This window comes from Camelus ferus, chromosome 10 (genome assembly GCF_009834535.1).
Source record: "Camelus ferus isolate YT-003-E chromosome 10, BCGSAC_Cfer_1.0, whole genome shotgun sequence".
Taxonomy (NCBI): Eukaryota; Metazoa; Chordata; class Mammalia; order Artiodactyla; family Camelidae; genus Camelus; species Camelus ferus.
The window spans coordinates 69,529,434-69,556,036 of record NC_045705.1 but is presented as its reverse complement, the minus strand read 5'-3'; the positions used below and the strand labels follow the sequence as shown (position 1 = coordinate 69,556,036).

General features: G+C 57.4%; 1 protein-coding gene across 1 annotated transcript in view; it reads left to right on the top strand.

The window, feature by feature from the left end:
- SHANK2 (SH3 and multiple ankyrin repeat domains 2) overlaps positions 1-26,603 on the top strand; it is a 499,586-nt gene that overhangs the window by 167,865 nt on the left and 305,118 nt on the right. Inside the window, 1 exon segment of the mRNA XM_032490098.1 lies at positions 15,514-15,580. Within this exon segment, the coding sequence (XP_032345989.1) occupies positions 15,514-15,580 (67 nt within the window).

Here is a 26,603-nt window from a genome sequence, read left to right as displayed (position 1 = left end):
AAAAAAAAGGCAGGGGATAAATGTAACTTAAAACTACAACTTACTAGTGCCAAAATAGTCGGACTGTCAAAGAGGGGCGACGCCAGGCGTTGGTGAGAACGCGGGTGGCTGGAGCTCTCGTGCGTGGCTGGTGGGGGCGCAGAATGGCTCCTTCACTTGGGAGGGAAGGCGGTTTCTTGCAGAGTTAGACATGCGCCCTGCTGTCCCAGCCATTGCACCCTCGGGAGGTTATTAACCAAGAAAAACAGAACTACGATGCTCAACAGGATGAGCGATGCTCAGAAACGTGATGTTAAGCAGAAGAAGCCAGGCGCGAAGAGTGTGTAACGTGGTTTCGTGTATGTGACACTCAACACACGGACGCAGCCCGTTTGTGGTTCCCTGTTGTGTCGGCTGGCGGGGGAAGGGAGGGGACTGCCCGGAAGGGGGTGCGGGGGGCCACTTGGGGTGACGGAACGCTCTCTTTCTTGGTCACTCAGGTGTGGACGTTCATTGTCCAGTTGTGCACTTGCCATCTGTGCCTTTTTCCCTGTGTGTACTTTTACCTAAAATGAAAACAATTTAAAAGGTGGAGAAAGGATCCGTTGGAGAACTCTGCTTACAGGGTGGGCACGTGGGGATGCTCGGAATCGACCGCTGACGTCCTGGCTGGCGTCCTAGGAGGACGTCCTCCTTGTCTCCAGATGCTGACGTCACTTAGAAGGGGAGGCAGCACGTGGTTTAGCAAAACCAGTGAGGTGCACCCGGGCTCGTGCACACACAGCGCCGCACCGGCTCCACATGCACGGCCGTGTGATCGGGGCCTGCTGCGCGTCGGTTTCCATCGTGGTGTTCTTTCAACGTCGTGGATGTGTTTGAACTTTTTCATAAGGGAATCTTGGGGGTGGAGGAAAAGGTAAGACGGGGGAAGCAACTTCCCTCCCGTGTTTCCACCCGCGACAATTACGTTTACAGCAGCTCCCCAGCCCCACCTCGTGCACCCTGAACCCAGATCACGTGGAAGGGACTCTCACACCGTTGTGTGCGCCTGCCCTGTCCAGTCAGAGTGTTTGCTGGGGAACGTATGTGTCCTTGAAGAAGGTACTCTTGTGCGGCAAGGTCCTACGGGCTGGGTTGTGTGCCCCCAAATCCCTATGTTGGAGTCCTAACCCCCAGCACCCCAGAATGTGACTGCATTTGGAGACAAGGCCTTTAAAGGGGTGATTAGGTAAAATGAGGTCACTTGGGTGGGCCCTAATCCCACAGGACTGGTGTCTTATAAGAAGAGGAGATCAGGACACAGACACACGCAGAGGGACGACCACGTGAGGACGCAGGGAGAAGGCGGCCGTCTCCACGCCAAGGAGAGAGGCCCCGGGAGGAGCCGGCCCCGCCTGGACCTTGGACTCCAGCCTCCAGGACGGCGGACACCACCCCATCTGTGGAACTTGGTTACGGTGGCCCAAGCTGATTCAGTCACGGGTGCCTGGCGGCCTCAGTGTTATTCCTTCCTCGGGTTACTGACCTGTGGGAAATGATACTGAATTTCTGCCTCTGAATCAAGTCTCTTTATCCATCTCTCTCTCGGACCTCTTTTCAAGCAAGGAGGCTGCGCTCAAACCGAGGTGCAGGGGAACGTTCTGGGCTGAGAGCCGTGCGAGGCCACGTACATAGCACCTGGCTACAGCCCCAGGTTTGGGACCAGAGGACAAGGGCTCCCTTTGTAAAATGTTCACACCTGACTTCCTGGAGCTCTGAAAGCCGGGTCCCTTGTCTGGGAACAGGAGGCACAGCAGCCCTCCTCTACAGGCGTGCGCGGGGGGGGGGGCTCGGATGCAGCATGTGGGTGCGGGGGGGAGCGCGCGGGTGCGGGGGGAGCGCGCGGGTGCGGGGGGAGCGCACAGGTGCTGGTGAGCGTGCACACTGCGTCCTCCGAGCTGTCCCCACCGCTGCTGGTTTGATCACGGTGGTCGTCTTCGTTGCTGCGTGGGAGGAGCCAGTCTGGGAACACCTGTAACCCCCCAGATCTCAGATTCTCACCACCCAGTCGTCTCATTCGTTCTGCTCTGTGAGTCGTGGGGCCTGAGGGGCCGAGTAGGAAAGTCCTGCATCCTCTGTGCGTTCGCACCTCTCCAGCCCAGTGGTCCCCACGGGGGCTGCCCTCCCGGAGGCTGTTTCTCTGTGAACACTGAAGAGCCCTTTCTTTACATCGGGGTTCCCGGGAGCACGCGGTGCCCTTCAGAGCCTTCGCTGCTTCAAGGAGCGATTTGCGTTTGACTGGCAGATCCACCCGGGAGGGGGATGGTGCGTTTGGTGGACGTGAAGGAGCCACTTCTCTGCCTTTCCCGTGCGTGGTAGACTCCTAGGCCTCTCAGATGGTTTTCAAGGCCTCTTTTCCCTCGAGTATGATGAGTATTTTATGCAGCTGAGGGCTGGATGGTGCTGTGCTGAGGGTCTCTTTGCCTGAGAGGGGTTGGGGGGCATGGCTCACCCCCCCCCCCCGGAGCTGGTGCTTCCTCCGCGGTCCGGCCGGTGTTTCCATGCTGCAGCAGGAAATTGAGCAGCTGAGAAAGTAGACCAGCTGACTTTGCCTGGTGATCAGGTCAGAAGCTTCTGAGCACTGAGTGTGTTTTTTTGTCCATAAATATGCACTCCCAGTACCAACCACGGGGTTCAGTGTCTCTGTTGCGCCCAGGGAGTAATTCCAGTGCTGAGTCCCAGCCTCCCTGGGAGGTGACTCACAGATGTCCTGTTTTAAAACAGCTTTAACCCGACGGCACCGTGTGCAGCACTTGGGAGACTGGGCTCTGGAGGCAAATCCCGAATGGCTATGTGACCTTCGGGCTTCCGCCTGGTCTCAGGCGTGGGCACCCTGGTCACTGGGCAGCTGCAGGGTGGCGTGGCAGTGACCGGAAAGTCTCGGCCGTGGTGGCTTGCAGCGCCTCCCATGGAGAGGCGGAGCACTTCTCCCCTTGCGCTTTGATCAGTAGGATATTCCAGAAGAGGCGCTCTGCCTGCCCCTGGGAAGTCTTTGCAGCTCCAGATTTTGGTTCCGTCCTGAGGCCACCGTGTCGGGGAGCCAGTCGGGCGCACTGAGGCCGGGGCCAGGTGGAAGCAGACACGGGACACAGCGAGTGCAGAGACGCGTGCTGAGCCGTTGGGCCTGCTGGCCCGGCTGGTCCCCGCTTAAGGCTCGGGGGGCCCGGCTCGGCGGCCCTCAGAGTCAAGCCCCACCCAGCGTGGCCGTGGCCACCGGGAGGTTTCGCTGCTCGTTACCAGACCTTTGCTCCTCAGTCTCGCACGTCTGATCAGGAGTCGTGTTAAATTTCATCGAGCGGTCTTTGATGGTGTTTATCAGAGCTGACAGCGAGCTGCTGCTGTCGGGGGGCCTGCAGCTGCCCCCCCTTCTTTCTGTTAATGTGATGAATTATACTGATCGATTTTTCAATTCCTGCAAGAAGCCTCCTTGGTGATGACGCCTCCCTCTTCGTGCGTGAATCTGCCTTTGATTCGCTGCCGTCTGCCTGGGATGCCAGAGGTGCGGCAGGGCCTCACAGAGCCTGAAGCTGGGGTTGCGCTGGCTTCACGCCGAGTAGGGGAAGCTTTGCCTCTTCATCCTCCGGGGTAGTCGAGTGGGGAGCTCCTCCCTGAATGTCTGGGACGGGCCATCTGCGAAGACGCCTGATCTGGGGTTCCCTGTGGGACTCTGGGCTTGGCGGTGGGCTGTTCATCAGTGGGAGCTACTTCCACCCTCCTGGCAGTCGCAGGCCTGGGACCTGCAGTGTCGGCCCAGCTGCAGATGAGCAGAGGTAGCCCGTCCAGGGTCTCTGTGCTAGAGAGGTGTCTGTGGCCCTGAGCGCTGCACTGCATTGCCCTAGTGAAGGCTGACTACTGCCAGGGCGTCCCCATCACTCCAGGTCCAGGGAGGGACACGGGGGCCTGCAGGGGACTAGGAGTCCCAGCAAAGGCCCCCCCCCCAGGCAGGTCTCCCAGGAATGTTCAGGGTCACCCAGCACGCCACGCAGGCGGCAGCCTCCAAGCCCAAGCTCCCTCCGCTGGCTCGGTGACCGGCCCGAAGCCCCTGGAGACAGGACCTCCTGGTGGTGTGGATGCCACTTGACGGCATGCTGAGTGGAGGGTCTCTCCAGGCAGCCCTGTTGAGGGTGGTGTGGGGTCCCTGAGCCTCCGGGTGGCGCCTCAGTTTGCAAGGGCTCCTGGCTTCACAGGGGATGTGGCAAACCTCGGGGTTGTGGTCTGGGATCTGCAGAATTGTGCAGAACCACGGGGCTCCGGGCTTCAGCCAGAGGCGGCACGGTCTCCCTGGAGCTGGGCTGGTGGAGTTTGGCGACCTCTGCCCCTCCAGGCCAGGGGCACAGTCCCCCTCCCGCACGCTTGTGGATGCTAAGGTTTAAGATTCCTCTCCGGGCTCCCGGGTCCCTGGGCATCTGTCACTTCCTGATTTGCCCTGGGAGTCCAAAGTAGGTGATGTGGTGTCATCTGGAGGGAAACCAAAGGCGGGGACACGGAGACCCCGCTGTCTCTGAAGCTGTCTTTGGGTGGAGCCGTTTTCCAATTATGGCAAGGACGTGTCAGGATCACAGAGCTGCCTATAAATAGCTCTCTGTGTCGGGAGGCGCATTTTGCTTTGGCGAGAAGAGGATGCTTCCTTCGGGCGGGGGAGTGGATTTCCTCCGCCTTCTGGCTGCAGATCCCAGGAGATGACGATTTAGCCAGTGATGAGAACACAGGCAGCCTCTCCCCTCACCCTGGCTCCAGCTCCAGCGCCAGCCCAGCAGGGTGCAGTGGGACAGCCCCCGTGGGCGCCACAGCAGCATGGCAGCGTCTCCAGGGACCAACCGCCCACCACCAAAGCTGGGAGGCCGTGCAGAACGTCCAAATGGGGCAGCTCAGCGCTCTGGCAGCGTTATTGCTGTAAAAAGTATCCACGTGCACTGACCCTCCCCCAGCGCCGGGCAGGAAGGCAGGAGTCCTTCTGGCACCGAGCTGGAGCCCAGCCCTGGACCAAATGCCGTGCTCTGTGCCATAGGGCGTGGCAGGTGGCTGTGCGCAGTTCATGGTGGCTGGGTGGGGGGTATGGTGGGTGTGTGGATGGGTAGGTGGGTGGCACGATGGGTGGATGAGTGGCTGATTGGTGACTGGCTGGAATGGTAGGTGACTGGATGGGTGGACGGGTGGAAGGATGGGTGGACAGATGGATGGATGGGTGGATGAATAAAAGGATGGGTCGAAGGATGGATGGATGGACAGGATGGATGGAGGTTTTGCACGTGGTGGTGGAGTCTCCCAGGAGGCCCCCTGGAAGGGACTGCCTGGTACAGGAGGCGTAGACATAGATCAGTAGGGAACTTCAGCAGGGCCGATCAGATCACCTCGCACGCACTTTCCTCCCCTACCTGCCTGTCGGGTTAACTTTCCTCCATGAAATCTTCCCAGGCCCCGAGTTCCCCCAGATCTTTCCTTTCTCCTGGTGTGATATGGGGCCCCTCCACCGTGGTGAGCCTGACTGCATGCATCCAAGCCCTCACATTTCCCCGCGTTGGTCTTTAAGCCCCACAGAGGCAGGGGCACAGCGTGTTAGGACACAGTGATTGCAGCCGTCCGGTTGTGGGATGCCCTTGAGGGGAGGGCGGAGGTTTTGCCGGGTCCCCAGCGTCTGGCACAAAGCCCGGCGCATAGTAGGTGTGCAGTAGGGTCGGCCTGCTCCATTGACTTGGGGAGGGACGACAGGCAGGTGCTTGGTGAGGATTGGGGTGGCACCTCACATCACCTAGGGGACCCCAGGCAGAGAGGCAGACGACACCTGCTGCTGCTCCACACACAACCCTGACCCGCCTGGGCACCTCCTAAACACGCCGGCCCCCGTGTGTGACCCCCAGGGCCCTTTGGCACAGGGCCTGGGCTGTTTTCAGGTGCCCACGACCACGGCACCCTGAGCCTTTCCTCTGCTTACTTATTGAGTAGTGCCCCTGAGTCCGTAGAGGACACTCGTTGTGGTCCAGGGTCTGCCCGCAGGAAACTCGCAGGTGTGGCTGAGGAGAGGGGTGCAGGGCCTGGGTATGTGGGAGAACTTGCCTAATTCAGATGTAGATCGGAGGGGTTGAAATAAGCACCAGGAGCGAGGTGCTCTCGAGGAATTTGGGGCGCTGCCTCTGTGTTGGACCCCCCTGTTTACAGAGGCTGGACGTGGCTGCATTTGGAGGGGGAGTGCGGACGGGACTCAGGAGAGCCCTGGGTTCTAAAGGGGACCGTCCCCACCCCGCTGACTTGCTCCGGCCCCGTCGGAGCGCTGGGTGTGGGCACACAGCCAGGCTGGGACTCATGCGACTGAGAAAACGTCCAGGACCCGAGGTGTCGGGACGCAGGAGCCTGCACCCTGGGTCCGGCTGCTCACGGACAAGGCGGCCCCCACCACTGCCTCCCTGAGATGCCAGTCCTGCTCTGCTGTGGTGCTTCTGTGCTGCTGGGTGGAGGCCCAGACCCCGTCTTCCTGTGCTCAGAATTCCTCCTAAGCCATGTTATCATGTCACGGGTTTCGAAAATCTTCAAAGAGCATGAGACCCACTCAGGGTGAGCTGCAAGCATTTAAGATGCCAAATTCTGAGTTATAAAAACAGACGGAAAGCCCCAGCCTTGCCCCTGGGCCATTCGCGTCTTTCAGGAGGGAGCATGAGCTCCGAGGTTTTGCTGCAGGGGGCTCTGCCCGGCAGCGTGGAGGGGCGACCCGGGCTCCTTTCCCTGAGCGCCGGGTGCTGCTCTGGGGACAAGCTGCGGGCTCCCCTCGCGCACGTTCCTGCGTCCTCAGGACTTCCTACGACCTGGTCACCAGGGCTGAGCACCCCCAGGGACATCAGGCAGTGGGCTTCATCTGCCCTTGTCCTCCACACGGTGGTCTCAATGTCGTCCTTTTGGGGGGGGGGGCTCGTCAGCATCTATAGATGATCAGGACTTCACGGGGCAGCCCCTCAGCCTTCAGAACCCTACCCACTGTCACGGCATGGACTGTGGGTGACGTCTGCAGTGCATCGTGTCGCCACGAGGCAACCCCCGGGCCTTGTAAAGTGAGCCGCTCCCCATGCTGCCTGTGTCTTGGGGCGAGAACTGCAGGGAACCCCTGAGGCACGAAGCCCAGCTCCAGGGCAGGAGTGTGGGGCGGGGACGCAGCCCCCCTTTTGCGCGGGGCAGGAGACAGGAGGGGCTCCCGGCGTCCCCCTGGAGACCTCGGCCACCCCAGAGGAGAGGTGTGAAGACGCCATGGCTTTGTGTTAACATAACTCTTGGTCAAAAAGTCCATGAAAGGCCTTTGTGCCTTCCCAGACAACAGGTGTGGAACTGAGGACGGGGGAGGTTCAGAGTGGGGGGACGTGTCTGCTGTAAGTGACCATTGGGGACCACAGAACTGGCCCCTGCCGTCCGCATTCTCCCGCACCCCCGCCCAGGCCCTGGAGTCTCCAGGCCAGGCTCTTGCCCTGGCTCCTCCCCATCCCTCGGGCTTCCCTTCTTCTCTTCTCTGCAGAAGCCCTGGCTCCTGATACTTTCCCGCCTGAATTCCTCCCATGATCCGCCAGTCTGTCCCCAGCGCCACCTCCGACCTCCCCCAGCTCCGCCCCGGCCATCCTGCCTGTGGTGCGGCCGATGGGCCAGATGCCAGCCAGGAGCGCCCTGTCCGGGTGCCCCCGCCAGCACCCTCCCTGCGTTCCCCCGAGTGCTGACCCTGATGCTGGGCGACGGGTTAAGAAAGGAGGGGCCAGGAGAAGCCTCTTTGAGTCCAAAAGGGGCTCCTTGCTGTCCTGGGCTTCTCCACACCCAGACATTACCCCTCAAGTTGGATCCCTGCGTTTCTTTCCGGTGGTGCCCAGATGCCTAGTCTGGCACATGTTCCTGAGCTGACGTTTGAAGCCAGGAGGGAGAGGGGAAGTTGAGTTAAGGGGCGGGGCAGGGGCGGGGGTGAGAACGTGCCAGCAGTGAGGGGCTCAGGTCTCACTTTCTAGGGCCCTGAGGAACCCGTAGGAGGCAGTGTCCCTCCCCACAAAAAGTGCGTTTGCTTGCCCTGAGCGTGTTTCAGGCCATTCTGTAGCCGCCCGGCCGACACGGCCTGCGGCGCGGGGCTTGTCGCAAGCCCCGGAGGACGGTTTGTCCTGCTGGTTGTTCCCTGTGCTGCTGGTTTTCTACCCAAGTGTCTGAGCTGTGATTGCCTTACATGCTAACTTTTTAAAAAACGTCATCGTCAGGGAAGATTATTTATAGACGTGTTCTGCGCCTTGATGATCAGGTACAGATTATGGACAGGAATGGCTTGAGCTTTTAATAATACCTTGGCTTCAGCACTACCCAGCTGTGTGATGCTGGGCGAGTGGCTTAACCTCTCTGTGCCTCGGTTTCCTCACATGTCAGGTGGAGATAATGGTGCCCACTTCACAGAGTTGTTAGGATCAAAGAGGGTTCATCCATGTGAAAGTGCTCAGAACTAAGTGTGTCCACATGAGGGCTGGAGAGATCTTATTATTATTTTATTGCTATTATCGGTATATGTGCCTGGAACCAAAGGAAACAGCCCCCAACCTTCTGCCCTCTGTATGCATCCAAACCAGCCGCCGGACGCTTGCTGGATGACCCTGAGGTGCCTCCGTCAGACCCGGTCCCCTCCCATCCTCCCCTCGGGCACTTGGTGGGACGCCCAGGAGTGGGGCCAGGCAGCGGGACACCTCAACGCAGCAGGTCTGGCAGGCGGCCGCTTCCTGCTTGAGAGGACTTTGCTGGCCTTGAGGTCGTCCAGGGAGAACAGGTGGGCAATTGGCACAAAGACACGCTTGTGCTGTCCTCACTGGCGGTGCGGGCCCCGCTGCTCGGGCCGGGCCGGCTCGCGCGGCTTCCGTGCTTTGCGGTTACTCCATGTGCAGCTCCGAGAGCTTTTCTTTGGAAGCGGCAGCTCGGAATCGCTGGCTACGGGTTGGCTTTCAGGTTACTTCCAGCGCCGTCCTGGGCGGGCGTGCACTGGGTGCAGACGTGGGTGTGCACTGGAGCGTCTGATGGTGGGTTTATGGCGGGGGCTTGGGGCACCTTTATAACGAGCTGTCTGCTGCTTACATGTAAGTGGTCAGTACTGATCATTGGAACCATAGAAACAGCAAACTTTTTAGGGCTTACTGTGTGCCAGGATTGCTCAAAACCTTTACATACACAGTCTCATCGAATTCCCACTCCAAACCCATTTTAAAGCTGAGAAGACTGAGGCCTCTGGATTCACATCATGCCTGATGTTACATAGTACACCTGTGGAGGTCACACCCAGGCAGCCTGGGGCCAGAGCCCCTCACCTCTGCGGCACCTGCCTGCCGGTGTCACACGGGGCATTCAGCCTGTGGGAGCAGGTGCGCCGTGGGGAGCAGCATCTCCCCTAGGGAGGGGGACACCTCGGCGTATGCCTCCATGATGGAAAGTGCCTCCCCGCCTACCTTCACCCCCACCAGAGGCAACACTCCAGGCCCCTGGACAAGATTGCCCAGTAGCCACAGAGGGCTTGCCTGTGCCCGCAACCGTCCTGCGGCCCAGACAGGTCCTGCCTGTTCAGCAGTGTGCTGTCTGTGGCCCCCTCCCCACCCCCGTCTCCTTCAGGCTGGTTCATCCTGGCCGCCGCCGACCCCCACCGGTGGAGGGCCGGCTGTCCCAGAGCTCATCCGTCTCCCCTAACACCTGCCTGACTGTTCAGGGTGGGTCTGCATTCTCACACTTGACCTTCTCTCCTCCCGGTCCACACAGGTGGACTTCTGCCTTTTTAAAATTATGGTAAAATACACATAACATAGGTTTTATTATCTTAACCATTTTTAATGGTGCAGTTCAGTGTCATTAAGGACATTGTTTTGCTGTTGTCACCACCTTCCAACCCCAGACCTCTTTTCCTTTTAAAAAACTAAAATTCCGCCCCTATTAAACAATGACCCCCCCAGCCCCTGGCCCTCACCCTCCTACGTTCTGTCTCTAGGAATGTGACTCCTCTGGGGACCTCATATGATCATGCACGATTTGTCCCTTTGTGTCTGGCTTATTTCACCGAGCATAATGTCTTCAAGGTTCATCCGTGTTGTAGCCTGTGTCAGAATTTCATTCCTTTTTAAGTTTGAATAATGTCCGCTGTATGGCTGGACCACATTTTGTGTATCTGTTCATCTGTCAGTAGACCCTTGGGTGGCCTCAGCCCTTTGATTATTGTGGGTAACGCTGCTATGAATGTGCATGTGTGCATATCTGTCTGAGTCCCTGCTGTCTTAATCTGATGCTCAGGCTTCCATAAGGAAACACCATGGACTGGGTGGTTTCAGCAGCAGAAATGTGCTTCTCACAGCTGGAGGTCAGGGTGCTGGCAGGGTCAGGTTTGGTGGGAGCTGTCTTCCTGGCTTGCAGACGGCCTCCTCCTGCTGTGTTCTCACACAGCAGAGAGAGCAGGCTCTCTGATGTCTCCTCTTGAAGCGCACTAACTCACCATGGGAGCCCCACCCTTGTGACCTCATTCAATCTAATCACTTCCTGAAGGGCCCACCTCCTAAGACCATCACACTGGGAGTCAGGGCCTCAAAATATGAATTTGGGGGGGGGGCACAAACATGCAGTGCATAACACTCCCCTGCTGGCTCCCCAAATTCATGTCTTTCTCGCCTGCAAAATGCAGTCTTTCAAGCCCAACAGCCCCAAAAGTCTTCGCATGTTCCAGCATCGACTCCGAAACAGTAAACTCCGAAGTCTCATCTATGTATCATGTAAATCAGGTGTGGGTGAGACTTTGGGGTACAGCTCATCCTGAGGCCAGCTCCTCTCCAGCTGTGACCCCTACAACCAGACAAGTTATGTGCTTCCAAAGCACAGCACGGGGCCCAGCGGAGGATAGACGTTCCCGTTCCAAAAGGGGAATGTCAGAAAGCAGGAAGGGAAGGAAGGTGGCGGGTTCGAGCGAGTCCCAGACCTGGTGAGGTGACTCCACCGGACCTTAAGGCTTGAGAGTTCTCTTTGGTTTGACGTTCTGTCTCTCGGGCCCACTGGAGCGGCAGCATCACAGCTTGGCAGGGTGGTCCTTCCCCCAAGTCTTCTGGCAAGGGCTCTATGTCCTGTTGAAACCCAGGCAGTGGCCCCAGTACTCTCTGACTGGCGTTTGGGGTCATGTTCCCCTCTGTTTGAAGAGCAGCACGTGTTCACAGCTGAGTCGCTCTGTTACGCCATCCTGTCAAACCCTGGAAGTCTGACAGCCTTCCCTCACTCCACCCTGCCTCTAACCCTCAGTGTAGACTGGCCTTCCCTCTGCGTGTATCATCCGTACATCACCTCTTATTGTGCGATGGTCCAGCCACGCCCTCAGCATACTCCTCAGAGCCTGCTTTCTCCAGGAGAGGGTGTAGCTCAGTGGTAGAGCACGTGGCTAGCATGCACAAGGTCCTGGGTTCAATCCCCAGGAACTCCATCGAAAATAAATAAACCTAATTATCTCCCCTCCAGAACAAAGCAAAACAAAAAAATATATATTAAAAGAAAAAAACACGCTTTCTCACTTCCTGCAACGTGGATAGGCTATTTCCCAAATCTTCAAAATCTAGTTCCTTCTTGCTGAACAATTCTTCCTTTAATTCGTCTCACTTTTTGCACTTCACTGTAAGCAGCTGAGAGGCACCAAGACGTTCCTTCAATACTTGGCTTGGAAATCTCCTCAGCTAAACATCCAAGTTCATGGCTCAAAATCTCTGCCTCCCACGAAACACCAGAACACAATTTGGCCAAGCTCTTGGCCACCTGTTAACAAGGATCACCTCTCCTCCTGTTGCCAGTGACCTGTGCCTCATTTCTGTCTGAGATCTCAGCGGCACGGCCTCTAACGTCCATACTTCTATCACGCACCTCAGAACTCTTCCAGCCTCTCCCTATGACCCATGTCAAAAGCTGCTTCCACATTTTTAGGTATTTGTTACAGCAGCACCCCATTCTCAGTGTAGGTACACACACACATACACACACACACACACGAGATTTTTCATTATGGAGGCTGGGAAGCCCAAAATCTGAGGTTGTGACAACCTGGAAACACAAGAGGCGATGATGTAAGTTTCAGTCCAAAAGCTGGTGGGCTCGAGACCCAAGGAAAGGTGATGTTTTCCTCTGAGTCTGACGGCTGGAAAAGATCGACGTCCCAGCTCACAGTCTGGCAGCAGGAGTGCCTACCTACTCAGCCTTCTCCTTAGTCTGGTCTTCACCTGATTGGATGAGGCCCACCCACAGTGGGGAGGGCAGTCTGCTTTACTCAATCTACTGATTCAAATGTCCAGAAACACCCTCCTGGAAACACCCATGATAATTTCTAGCCAAATGTCTCGGCCCCCTGTGGCCCAGTCAAGTTGATGCGCAGAATTAACACTTCTGCCTGCTTTCAGACCCTCTGGGTGTATGTGCAGAAATGGAATGGCTGGACCCTATAGTAGCTCTTATGTAGAATTTTTTTGAGGAAAACTCAACACTGTTTTCCACAGCTGCTGCACCATTTTCCATTCCCACCAGCAACACACAAGCTTTCCAATTTCTCCACATCCTTGCCACCCCTCGTCATTTTCTGTCTTTTGATGTTAGCCATCCTAATGGGTGGGAGTGAGTTTTACTTTTGAGGTTCTGGCTGAAAGACAAGGAATGATTCTGGCCAGCTGTCCCCTAAATGGCACTGGCTTATATGTTACGTGTAACCCTGAAGACCCTTCCTTCTACGTTCATGTCATAAATGCCAGCAAATTAGGTTGTCAGCTTCTCAGGGCTTATGTGAGCCTCCCGCCTGGGGCCCTCCCCCCATCCTTGTTCTGTTGCAGGGACCCATGATCTGAAGCCTGGGTCCCAGGTGGGTGGTCACCCTCCAGGAGGCTAGCAAACCCCTCCACCCAGGTTCTAGCCCTGCTCCTGCCTCTGCAGAACCGGGGGCTGCCTCCGAAATGGCTTTGACTTGCCCCCACCCCAGTGGGCCAGGGAGGGGGCAGCTCCTGCCTGTGGCATCCTTGGAGGGCCCTGAGCATGAGGTGGGGCCCACAAGTTGAAATCCATGTCACTTCCAAGGACAGGGGCCTGGGGTCCCTGGGTCTCCTCCGCAGCACTGCAACCCCCCACCTCCCCGTGGAGCTGTGTCAGCTGGAGTTCTCCAGGGGAACAGAGCTGGCAGGAGGGGGGATATATCTGTGTACATTTAAGAGATTCCTTGTGAGGAGTTGGCTTGGAGGCTGTGGGGGCAAGTCTGCAGTCGGAAGGGCAGGCTGGCAATTCGGGCAGGAGCCGATGCTGCAATCTTGAGGCAGGATTTCTCCTCCAGGAAATCTCAGTTTCTGCTCTGAAGGCCTCCAAAGGATCAGGGAAGGCCCACCCACATCATCACTGGCAGCCGACTGGTAGTCGATGTGCGTGTCTGCAGGTGGGCATCTAAACGCCCACTCCTTGGGGGCCAGAGATAGCTGCCTCTGGGCCCAGGTCTCCCGTCTGGGCCACCGTGAACACCAGGAGGCCTGCCCACGGGGGCCCCAGTTCAGGTCTCCCCCGGGGGCCTGGGGCCACCCCAGGGACACGTGGCTTCACCTGCCTGGCTGCCTCCGCCTGTCAGGGATCACGGGGCCTTGTCGCTTCAGTCAGCGGATCTGTAGGGCTCGAGCTGGGTCGTTTCCTGTAGGTGCTGGTCCTGATGCCGTGTGCACCCATCACTCCATGGGTGGAGCTTTTCCCGCTGAAACCTGGTGTAGAGCTTTGAATGCCTTTCTCAGGCTTCCCCCTCCCTCGATTATGGAGGCCGGCTCATGTCCAATCAGGGGAACGGGCGCCCCTGCTCCCCACCCCGGAGGTGCACGTTGGGACCAGTCAGGCCTGCTGGGACACAGGATGCTGGTGGTGGGGCTTTCCAGGCTTGGCCCCTTGACCTCCCCTCTGCGGTGCAGGTCACGCCCGCCGTGGCCTTCCGGGCTGAGGAATCTCTCCTGTAGATTCTGGCCTCTGCATGGTAGTGTGGCCAGGGCCCGGGAGAGGGGCAGACTGGGGAGACGTGCCTCCGAGTGGGTCTGAGGGCCGATCGGTAATGTGGGTGCTGTTTTAACGGTTGGCTCTGCCATTTACGAGACCGTGGATGGGCATGAGGGCGTGTGCTTCATGAAATCAGACAGAGAGACAAATACTGTAGTGATCTTGTTGCTGAAATCCGGCCTGTGTACCCCACTTACCAAATTGAGACTTGAGGACAGAGCTTTGGATGCAGCAGAAAAGGCAGCTTTATTTCTTCGCCTGGCAAAGGAGGTCACAGTGGGCGAATACCTCTTAGACTATTAGCCTCCTGGGGTGAGAAGGCAGGGGTTTTGTAGTAAAAGTTCAAGAGTTCAAGGGGCAGAGCTAGTTTCCATAGAGATGGCATACAGGGTAGCAAGTTGTTGCAAAGCTGCTCTTGTTTTTGCAGGTGCAGTGGTCCCCTTCCCTCTGCTGGGTATGAAGGTCATCTCTGGCTTCGGGATTCTCTTAATATTCTTATTCCTAGAACAAAGGATGCGTGGGAAGCAGCTCCATAGAAAAGAGCTCTGGAGAGAAACTTGTGCAGTTTAAAGTGAGGTTGATAAATGCATTTAGCCTTTTAAGCAGCTGAGGCTGAGACCTGCAGCTCGAACAACAGGATAAAAGGAAAACACAAGCAGTCAAAAGCAACTGCAGATACGCAGTTGGGGCGAGTTATGAACAGCAAGATGCACAAAACAGCCAAGTGCCGTTTCTGAGGTGTCATGGTCAAGAGCAGGACCCTGAGCACGAGCCCTGCGCACAGCACCAGGAGGGGGTCGGGCAGACCACCCAAGCCTGCCTCCTCTCCCTCCCCACCCTGGGCAGCAAGAGCCTGAGAAATCCCCTTTAAACCACCGTACAGTTAAGCAGTTACAAACACCATTGCCGGTATCAGACGGGCACTGATAACAGTAGGGTCCTGCTCGGTTACGGTCTCACTTAGATGTGGAATCTGAAACAATCAGACTCATAGAAGAAGAGATCAGATCTGTGGTTACCAGAGATCGATCAGGGAGGCGGGGGTGAAGGGATGGATGAAAAGGGTCGAAAGGTCCAAACTTCCAGTTATAAGAGAAATTAGCCCTGGGGATGTGACATTCAGCACGGTGATGATCGGTGACACTGCTGTGTGGTACATTTGAACGTTGCTAAGAGTAATAGATCCTACGAGTTCTCATCGCAAAGAAAAACAGTCTTTGTAACTGTGAGATGATGGACGTTAACTAAACTTACTATGGTGATCATTTCCCAAAATGTCCAAGTCAAGTCATTATGCTTATTATATGCCTTCAACTTACACATAAACTTATGCAGTGCTGTGTGTCAACTGTATCTCAGTAAAACCAGGAAAAGAAAGGACTATCTCTTATTTAAAACTGAAGAGCTGCGGTTGGACTCGTTTTGCTGTTACACCATCGGTGACGTCGGGTAAGTTCTGCAGTCGGCACTTTAACGTGATTTCCACTCTTGCAGGTGGCGATCATAGCCGGCAACTTTGAGCTGGCCGAATACATCAAGAACCACAAGGAGACGGACGTCGGTGAGTAGGCTCGTCTCGGTTGAGCCCTGCCGGGGCTCCATCTTGGCTAACTGGTTAGATTGGCTCGGAGTGTCTGCTTTTGGTAAAACTTAACAGAAATCGTAGTCCTAGCATCTCTTCTGCCTCTGTTCCTATGTTTCCTTAACTCCTGGCAGGGTTGGGGTGAAGGAAAACCTTAGACATTAGGCAAGGAAACTGGCCAGGTGGTGGGCAGTGGCTCTGGGGCTTGGCTGTCCATCCAGGAAGCAGATTACTTTGTAGCTAATTTAAGTGGGTTTACTGGAAGATTCGGCAACGTACACGACTCCATTTAAAATAAGAGATGGTGACTAAATGGGACAAGACTGGCAGAGGCATCCCCATCACCTCCCTCCGCCCGCTTCCCTCCCACCGTCCCCAGCGACTGTGCTGATGACCACTCCCCTTTCTAGTACCCCTTGTGCCAACCAGGAGGACCGTCCCTGGGGCTCCTCTTCTTTCCCATCGCCCTGCCGGCGGCTGGGCCCAGTCTTGCATCTTGGAAGAGCCCGCTGGCCTGTTTCCTCCAGCCCCGGGCTTACACAGGACCTGCAGCGGGGAGCAGTCCCACTGGACCAGCAGCGGTGAGATTTCAAGGTGGCGCCGTCCCATCGAGGGGGTGGGCAGCGGGGCTCCAAGGCGCCTGGAGGAGGAGCCAGATGGCATCTGTGTCTCACCACCTGTGCCCTTCACCCCGTGTTTGGTGTTGGGGGGCGTGTGTTTGGCTGTCGAGTCTTTATTGTGTCGGATGTGTGGCTGGCGCCCACCTGCCTCTGGGAATCGCACAGGGATGCAGAGCCAAATGCCTTGCTTGCATCATCCAGGGCCCTGGGCCCAGCATCGCCGGGTGCTGACACGGTCCACCTGTGAGCCGGGGCCAATCACTTAACTGCTCTGAGATCCAGGCCTCCACCACGGCCGCGTCGGCATCTCAGTGAAACGCATTAGGGAGATTGATGAGTTAACGTCCGCAAAGCGATTTAGAAAATGAACTGAGCTCTCCGAGTGCCAACCACTCTTCCTACCACCTCCCTAATACGGGAGAGCAGTACAGTGGACAGGGTTGGCCTGAGGTCTAAAAATACCGGCGGCTGCGAAGGGAGTCAGAACTCCACGAGGCGGGGCAGGCAGCAGAGGAGAGCGGTGCGCGGGCCCTCGGCGGCGGGGCTGTGGGCGTCAGGGTGCCCGTCCCCCTGCGCTCCAGCGACGCTAACGGCTTGCGGCCGCCCTAGTTACTGTCCCCGGGCACTGGCCTTCCCTGGGGCCCGCACGCCGAGGCGGGGCGTGAAGCGGCTTCCTTCCCCTGGCCTGCGGATTGGAGCTGAGAGAAGCTGGGGGCTCGGCGCCCTGTCCCCAAGCCCTGCCCTGCAGATTCACGCCCCTTCCCGCCGCAGCCACTGACCCGTCCTGCGCAAAAACTGCCGACCTTAAAGCCCCAGCCCGGGAGGTCCCGGCTCGTCTGTCCCACTCTGAGGTATAAGTAGCTCCCCTCTCTGGGATTCAAACACCTCTTTACAAGCAGAGATTTTCTTCTTTTTTTTTTTTAGTTGAAGTATGATTGATTTACAGTGTTGTCTTAGTGTCCGGTGTATAGCGTAGTGATGAAGTAATACATATATATTCTTTTTCATAGGTTATTATGAGATTTTCTTACGATAAAAGTCGTACTGTTTGTGGGGTGAACACATTTTAGTTACCACTCTCCCGAGCTGATCAAGGATTTATTTAAACTGTGAAGGGCTTGTCAGGTCTTGAGACAGGAGCACTCACCACGGGTGTGTGCGCCTTTTGTGGTTCACGGTGCCAGACTGAGGTTCGAGGCCCTCATTCTGTATGTTTGTGGGTGCCCTCGGGCTCAGTGAGGGTGCGGGGTTGGGGGAAATTTTACAACCAGCGAGTCGGGGAGTCCAGGCATCTTGTCCAGCAGCCCACCTGCACCGTGGGCTTTCCGTGGCATGTCCCAAAGGGAAAAGATAGTCCGGAAAATCTCTGCTTCCTCGCCAGGTCCTTTCAGCATCGCCAAAGAAGGAAAAAGAGAGAGAGAGAGAGCTCTTCTTTCCTCTGAGTCGTCTAAGCATGTGTGATTGTGAACTAGCAAACTGTGCCGTTAGGTTGATTCTGTTGAAAATTTCCCAGAGAGGCAGTGAAGAACGTGGAGGCTGTGGGTCCTCTGTGGGTGTGAGCATCACTCAGCGCGTTCATTCTTTGAAGTAAACCCGTCACAAAGACCTCGATTCGGCGTGGTGTTAACGAAACCTCTGAGACTGAACCTGGCCGTTCGCTGTGCGCCCTGCGGCCGCCCCAGCTTTGCTCCTCCCCTTGTTAGTTGAGTGTGGCGGGGCCGGATGTTGAGTGTGTGGCGGGGCCGGATGTTGAGCGTGTGGCGGGGCTGGATGTTGAGTGTGTGGCGGGGCCGGATGTTGAGCGTGTGGCGGGGAGAGTCTGGTGCCGTCCCTGGGCCAAGCCTGTGTGTTTATTTGCCCACAGGGGTCTCAGTCTGCGTGCAGCTCTGCGTCCGCTGTCTCCGAGAGCCACCCTGTCCCTGGGTGAATGAATCATCCCAGGGAAAGAGCCAGCACTTCCTGAGCCTGCATGCCCAGCACCTCGCCTGCCAGCAGCATCCCGTCCCATCAGTTCCCCAAGTCCCGGCGCGGCTGGGGCCTCAGGAGGCCTCGCTGATGACGGGTGCAGCCTGAGAGCTGCCCTCTGGAGGAGGGATTGGAGGGCAGGAGGCAGGAGGACGAGTTTCGGGGTAAAACCACCTCCACGGGGCCACCAAAGGGGGGAATTCTGACTGTGAGACCTCGGATGTTATTAACCCCTAACTTTGGCACCGTTGTCCCCTGGCTCCTTCCCATCCCGAGAATTCCTGCCTCCTGAGAAAAGCCGTCTGCTTCTTGCTGCGGGGGGGGCGTCCTCTCCCCCCACTGTGTCTGATGCTCCCGAGAAGCCGTGGGAGGCGTGTGAGCTAGCAGGTCCAAAGGGGGCTGCTCTCTCCCCTTGGCCACCATCTCTCCAGGACCATCTTCTCGGTGCATCCTCTTCCGTGTGGGCCCCAACTGCTGTTGGGATTCAGAAACATTTGTTTGTCCCAGGCCTGGCCCTTTAGGAGGTGATGACACAGAGGGTGACGTCCTCCTTGCCTCTCTGCCCCCTGGGTTCAGGAGTGGTATTGAAAGGACTGCAGACCCCTGTACCTTCCAAGCTGGGAGCTGCCGGTCAACCGCTGTTCCAGGGAGACCGGTGTGCGCCTGCTCAGAAAAGCACACTCCCCATGCACTCTGCCTTTGATGGCATGTCCCCACCGCTTCCCCATGTCCCGGTCCCCAGGCGCCCCAGCTGCATTTTCATCCCCCACCCGCATCCCCCAGCAAGCCTTCTGTGTTGCCGGCAGTCGGTCCCCAGTCCCCTAGATGGGGGACCCGCTCCTAGTGTTAGAGCAGGCAGGTAGCTCGATACGAGCAGAGGAAGGGGGGGCACAGGCCATATGGCAGGAAACCATACACCTGGTGAACAACGGGGGTCCTTGGACAAACCGAGAAAAGCGGGACTGATAAGAAACCATACATTCTGGGTGGGCAAGCGTCCTGGAGGCAAAGAAAGGTGGGACAAGACAGGAATCTCCACCCTCCGATTCGTTCGTGATAGCTCCATCTGAACGTAACCTTTTGTTCATCATGACCTCACCCAACTTCCCAGTCAAGGCTAAATAAGGACAGGACATCTGTCCTCCCCTCGGGAAGGTGGAGCTGGAATGAAGGTCAGGAAAGACGACCCCAAACCCCTCCCCGACGAATGTTCTGCCCGTTCATTTTTTATACCCATATAACCAGCCGCGCAAGAAACGGGGCAGCTACTCTGCTGGGTCTGCGCACTCTTTCCTTGAGAGCGAACCAGCCTGTCCCTTAAGAAATCCTTGCTTTGCTTTCTTGACATCCAGTCTCGTTCCTGAATTCTTTCTGCAACAAGACCAGAACCTTCTCACCAGCAACACTGTTTCTGTCCCTTCCTGACTTGCCGTCGGAAACCCTCTGGCTCCCCAGCCCCCAGCAGCGTGTGCCAGGTTGGGTGCCTCTGGGGAGCTGCCTGCAGAGAACCCGACCCAGTGGGTCTGGGGCGGCTGCTCCAGCGGTTCTGATGCTGCACGTGTGAGCTCCAGCCCACCTCTGTTTCCCAGGACCCCCCAGGACTGCCTGTCCGCCCCCGCCTCCAGGGCACTAGCTCACCACGTCAGGATGGGGCCACCGTAATGAAATGTCACCAACTGGGTGGCCTCAAACAACCAAAATATATCCTTTCACTGTTCTCGAGGCCAGAAGTCCACAGTCAAGGTGTGGGCAGGGCTGGTTCCTTCTGGAGGCCCAAGGGGAGGCTGGACAGCCTTCTGCTGGGAGCTGGGACCTGGTTGTACAGGCGCCACGCTCCTACCTCTACCCCCGCTTCACACGACCGCCCTCCCTGCTTGGGGTCTCAGACCACCTCTCCTGCGTCCAGTATGGACGCCAGTCTTTATATTTAGGGCCCACCCTAAGTCCAGCGTGATCTCATCTTGAGATCCTTAAATGAATCACATCTGTGAAGACCCTACTTCCAAACAAGGCCCCGGTGATGGGGTCCGGGGGCGAGGACCTGGACGTTCGGTCCACTTGGTCTTTTGGGGCTGCTGTTCACCCAGGTGGCTGTGTGACTGTCTCTCTGGGCTGTTACCTTCGTAAAGATGGGTGGGGTCTGCCTTCCCTGCAGTGCCTGGCGCATAGTGGGGCCTCAGTAAATGTCTGTGGAGCAAGTGACTCTTCCCCCGCCAGGGCTCCCGCTGCACGGTCACCCCCCCCCTCCACTTTTGACATAACATCCTGGTTTGCCGGCACCTGGTGTTGGGCGTCAGGGCTCAGAGCACCTGTGGGCAAATCGGTCACCAGACGGGACGCCTTTGCCAGGGTGTCGTGCTTCCTCCCTCCCAGGGCGGCCGGAGAGGAGGAGGCAGGGGGCAGGGGGTCACGTGGGGGCAGTGTTCTTGCCCTCATGCCGGTGCTCCTGGGGCCACATAGGAGTAGGGGTCTCCAGTCTGTCCTGTGGGAGTCTCCCCAGCCACTTGGCTTTCCTGTTCCAGCTTTGTGGCTTGGCTCCCCTGACCCCACATCCTCTGTGACCAGGGAAGGTGCTGTTGGAGCCTGTCTTGGTCAGGGCACATCTTTTACCTGCCCCCAGACTCTCAGGGTGTGGGCATCTGGTCTGGCTGCTGGGGAACAGCTTGTCCCCCGTGGGCCATCGGTCTGGGATTGCAGCCTCGGGAGTCACGGTGCGGGAGCTGGAGAGGAGTGGGATGGGGGCCTTGTTTTGACTTTCTGAACTTTAGCAAACCGTGACCTACAAGCTACCCCACAGCACAGGAGAAGTAAGGCAGAGCGGGGACTCGTGTCCCGTCCTGCGGCTGTGGGCTGTTGCCTCCGTCCGGACGTGCCCATGGTGCTCGCTTGCAGACTTCTGTTTATCAGACATTTGGTGGGGCTGGGACAGCATGCTGGAGGACCCAGTCTCACTTGTCAGGAGTCTGATCTCGGAGGAAATGAAGGTTAAGTCTCAAGTTCACCTAAACGGTGCTGGGTTGCGTTTTTGAAGACAAACATGGTGGGAGGGTCCCCAGATTCCAAGTTGGGCGTGGGGTTGATTTCGATGCATCGAAGTGAATAAATTTAAACACTCAGCGTTTTCCTGACTTTCGACATCCAGCCTAATCAATGGGGTGCTTGTCTTTAAAGTCCGTATAACAGTTCGTGTTCCCTGCCTGGGACCGTGGGTCCTTTGTTTCCCAGACATTGAAAGAAAAATCAGGGCACTTAAGAGGCTCCGATGTGACTTCAGGGGGAAGATGGTAAATGTGTCAATACCGGGAGGTGATTCACAGGCACTTCAAGGTCTGTAGAATCCGGAAGTGGATCCGGAACGCCGTGGGGGTAAGACCCTATCCCTTTAAAAGGAGATTACATCGTGTCGTGAAGCGCTCCGTTCACAGTCGAGCCAGCATGCACGTTGCTGCTGCCTGCTGCTGTGTTTCCTTTTTTTTTTTTCTTCCCCTTTTTAACTCCGTTCCTCTTTAAAAAAATTAAATGTGACCTCCATTGGGTTATTTTATTTGCCAACTCGGAGAAAGTGATGGTTTAGAAGCGAGCGTGAATACCAAAGTTAATCCTGCTTGTTGTCATCCAGGGCTGAGCCGTGGCTGAGTCCATGAGCCCAGCAGGTCTTAAAAGCTTTTGCCATCGAGCGTCTGTGATGGCTTCTGTAGGATGGAGGTCCCCCAAAGCAAGGCTGCTGGGGAGCTGGGGAGCTCGAGTCCGAAATAGTCATGCAGAGATTAAGCATGTTGGAAGCTGATAAGCGTTGGACTGGGATAACCTATTTTTTACAACCTTGGTTATTTTTGTTTTTGCCCGGCTCTGTGGGGGAGCTGCACTGTCAGATGGATTAAATGACATGGGTTGTTCTTCTTCCGCTGAACAAGGTTTGTTTTCATACATCTTGTCCTTCTGCAGTGATGGGGAGAGAAGCGCGAGGTTTTTGTTTTTTCAGGATGAAACCCATTGAGCTGATGTGTGAGTCTGGGTGTCTGATGAGCCGCCTGAGGGACGCTTGGATACTGTTGCTAGGTTCCGAGACCGAGTGCCTATGTAATTGTGCTTTCGCGATGTATAGATGATGGAGAGAGGGTGGTGTTTTCAAACAGATTTTTTTTAGTGCATTATTTTGGGGGGGTGTGTGTTTATGTGTGAGAATGTAAAATCCGTGCTGGTATCGAGGCATGATTCTTTTGCGGAAGAAAAAAAAATACCTGTTTGGTAGCTGTCACCTGCTGTGAAATAAAATAGATCTGATTTGAAAGAAGTATTCAGATTTCCTGGCATTTGGGCTGGACAGTGTGCTACTTACCATGAAACGTAGGCGATGATATTAAGTAAACACGGCGTCCTTTGTTTGCAAGGAGAGCCGGCAGGTCCTGGGGAAAACTCACCCTTCTAACCTGTTTCATTTCAGCAGATCGGCTCACGCGGGGCCAGCGGTGTTGCGTCTCTCTGCTCGGAGCCTTGGGAACAAGGCTCCCCAGGGAAAGCGGGCTAGTCTGTTACCCAGAGTGATGCAGCCATCGCAGCTGCTGCCTGCGTTCCCAGAGAACATTTCCAAAGCCGGTTGCTGAGGGGGAAGGCGTCCTAAAGCCCCAGCAGACACAGCCGCCTAAGCGGATGTGAGCTGTCACCTGGCACGGCTGATCCTGCTCCTGCGTCCCTCCCTCTCGGGGCTGAGGGAGCCGGTTCCCCGTCCACCCGTGCACGCGTGGCTCCCCCCGGCCGTGTCCAGGAGCCGCCTGGGTCTCCATCTCCTCCTCCTGGTGTCTGGTCATGTGCTCGCCGCTGCAGCGCCCCTCCCCTTCCCCCACGCATCGCAGTCATATCCCCAAATCCTGACCTGCCAGGAGGCGAGCTAAGGCGATGCCCGTTTGTGACTCTGTGCGGTGGCTCTTGTGTTCTGTTGGGATGGCATTTCTGTGTGTGGCCGACTCTCGACTCCGCTGTCCGGTGCGTGTCCACTGGTGATCCTCCGTGGCCTTGGTCTGTCCAAGATTCTGTGCTCACCGTCATTGCACTCCCGGGGACACTTGGTCCTGACGGTGCAGCTGTGGCCGCGAAGCCGTGACCTCCTGTCCCACTGTGTCCCCTCTGCTTTGTTGTCAGGCAGAGGGTCCTGAGGCTCCCCCAGGCCTCCCAAGCCGCCTTTTCACTCGCTGCCCGAGGGAGGCCGGGGCTGGGGACGTGTCCAGCGGATGTCCCATGCGGTGGAGGTGCGGCTGCTGGAGAGCATGTCCCACCAGAGGTGCTCTGGGAATCCACCCACCTGCCCCCACATGTCTCGTCCTTCCTGTCCTCTGGTTGAAGGAGTCCCCAGACCTGAGCCTTTCCCAGCTGCTTGCTTCCTGGTCCCGGGCAGTTTGGGAAGACCGCTCCCCCACTCCACCCCCTGCAGAAGGACGGATGCCCCAGAGACCCGCCGTCTCCCCCAGACCCTCAGCCACAGTCTCTGCACGTTCCTTTCAAGGGAGGCACATCCTTGTGCCATGGTCCCTCCGTCATAAACATTGTGTAACGCCACCCACATTGTCTCCCAGTGACATTCATAACTAATGTGACCTGGCACACGCGTGTAAGTTTTAACAATCAACGTAAGGTCCTAACTGTCCTGTAGGGAACAGGAAGCAGAGAGGAACGGATGGGGCAGTGACCCGCCCTTCCCTGAGGGCCGTCCCGTGCAGGGTGGAAGCCGGCCCCGTCCACGCACCACGCCCTCAGAGGCAAGAGCAGCTCGGGCAGCCGTGGCGCCAGGAGGGCTCTGCCACCGGGGCTGCGGTTTCCCCAGTCATGAGCGCCTCTTAGCAAAGTTCTGGACCAAATGCCACATAAGCCCTTTTACTCACATGTAGCAGTTGCATTTCTGGAATATTCCATGCATATCCATGCCAAAGGATGTGTATGTGTGAGTCAGGGGCAGTTCTGCTCGGATAAATGCGTTTGTATCTACATGAATGTCTGGCGGGTCATTCACGTTCATTCGGACCCTCCCACGACTGCTGGACATTAAAGGAGTCTGGCCCCAGCCCACCCCATGTGACAAGTACATCCCCAGCCACCGACGCCTGCACACCCCCGAGGCCCCCGTGGCAGAGCCCGCATGGGAAGCGTGCTCCCGGCGCTGATGGGTTGGGGCCCGGGCACAGCGGGGAGGCGGGCTCTCCTGACCCCAAGTGCCCGCTGCGGCCGCTCTGCCCCCCGGCAAGTCTTGGGGTCACTGTTCTCTAACCAGGGGTCTCTAACCCGAGGGCTTGCTTCCAGGTCTCGGGACCTCTGCAGTCGTGGGGGGTCCCGGGGTCTCCAGGGCTAGGACTCTGTGTCCCTGCTGCAGGGCTGGTCTTCCAGTCGTCAGGTCTCTGCAGGTGGGCCTTCCAAGGAGAGCAGCCCGTGGTCGCTTCCAGCCTGGTCTGGTAATCCGAGCCATTTTATCCAGGAAAACCAGCTTCCCTGCTGCTCCGAGACATGCATTCATCTGTGGCTTTGTAGGCTGAGGAACAGGAATACTTACCTCTGGCTCAGTCCACGAGGGCTTCCTGCCTCTTCCTATGGAAGCAGCCCCGCCTCCACTCCCCCTCTTCCGTCGGCTGACTCTGCTGGTCCTCAGTATGTCCCTCTAGGGGTGTTTCTCGAACTTCCCATAGGCACTGGTGAGTTACGTGCGTCTGTATCACTGACGAGGGATCCAGGTCAGTGGAAGGAGCCCTGGAGCTCTGGAACTCTCAATTCCCACATCTGGAGAGAAAGTCTGGTGGGACCTCCTGAAAAGAGAGCAGTCCAGGCTCCTTGGAGGGTCACCTCTGTCTTAAGATTTGCGCACCCCCCCCGCCCCTGTCTTCCTGGCGGAGGCTGTTGAAGATCAGGGTGTTTAAGAAGTAATTGTCTCGGAGGGCTGACACTGGGTGACCCCGGGAATCCCAGATCAGAGCGTGAAGGCACCCAAAGGAAGCTTACAGACCCCTCCCAGAACCCCAGGCTGCCCCCGGAGGTCCGCACTTGGCCTGAGTTTGAGGGGCAGGCAGGAAGCTTCCTTCTCAGCCCGATGCCTGTCATCAGGGAGCAGTGGGGACCCCGACTGGTCACCCCACATTCTGTAGATGGGAACTATGAGATTCAGGGGGCAAGGGCTCTTAGAGGCATCTTCCTACCCCTGCCCAGGGCGCTCCCTGTGGGGTCAAAGGACCAGCTAGAGCAGATGGCCCTCGAGCTGCCCCAGGTACATGCCCCCAGGCCGTGCTAAGGCCTGTCTACTTCCAGGGAGAAGCTCCTTGCTGTCATCAACCTTTCCTTCCAGCCCTGTCCACGCAGATCAGACAGCTGCTGCCCAGTCCCCCTGCTGGCCCCGTGTCCATGCTGCCCCCTTTCCCGGAGCACCTCCCAGGGAGGTCTCCTGGGGCCACCCCCCACTTCCCTGCAGTCTTCCCAGCAGGTCCCCGCCCCCAGCCTTCTCCCATTTGCAGGATTCCCTTCCCATTCGGAGTAGAGGCTTATTTCATAGAAATCAGAGTGCACAGTCCCCTGCGCTGGGTGGGGAGCTCCTGAGACCAGGGTTCCGGCACCCGTAGCACCAGCTTCTGGGACCTTACTTGTCCCTGCAGGGCTACCAGGCCCAGGGTTGCTAAATGATGATCGAGCAGTCGGAGTGCCGGGGCTGAGACTCAGTGGGTGGCAGTTCCCCGAACATTTGTTGAGCCTCAAACCCTGGGAGCTTCCTTCACCACTGCCGCGAGGGTGCTGCATCCTGTCTGGGCTCTGCTCTGCCCTGACCCCTCGCCTGTGACCTTCCGTTGTGGGGTCCCTGAGTCACCAGGCCTGGGAGTGACTGCAGGGACCCCAGATAAAGCCCCAGTAGGGCCGGGGTCCTGAGGCCAAGAGAGGGGGTCCCATCAGTTCTCAGCGAGCCTGGCAAATCCCCACGTGGCCTTTAGGGAACTGCCCGCTCCCGGGACTTCTGGACTTTGTGACGTAGAAACACCTGGAGCGTGCACGTTTCAGCTGTGCCGGGAAATAGTCACGGGAGTCTTCCCTGTCACCAAGACGCAAAGGCAGCTGGGTGGTGGAACCGAGAGGAGCTCTAGCCCAGCTGCCAGAGGGTGCAGGTTCCCGTCTGGACCCTCCGTGGACCTCGGGGGAAGCCCAGCATCTCTCCCGGCCTCAGAGCGCTGTCTCTGCTCTCTCCTGGCTGCACTGGGGGTCCTTTCCTGACGGGGGCTGAGCCCAAGTTCAGACAGAGAGAGCTACGCGTCCTTTCTTGAAGTTCTTCGTGGGTCTGCACTGTCTGAGCCTCATATACGGGCTGAGGGCTTGGACGACTGCGGGGTGGAATTCAATTGAATGCAGAATAGGTTTCTATTCTGGTTAATGAGCATGAGTGGAAAGACTTTAAGGAA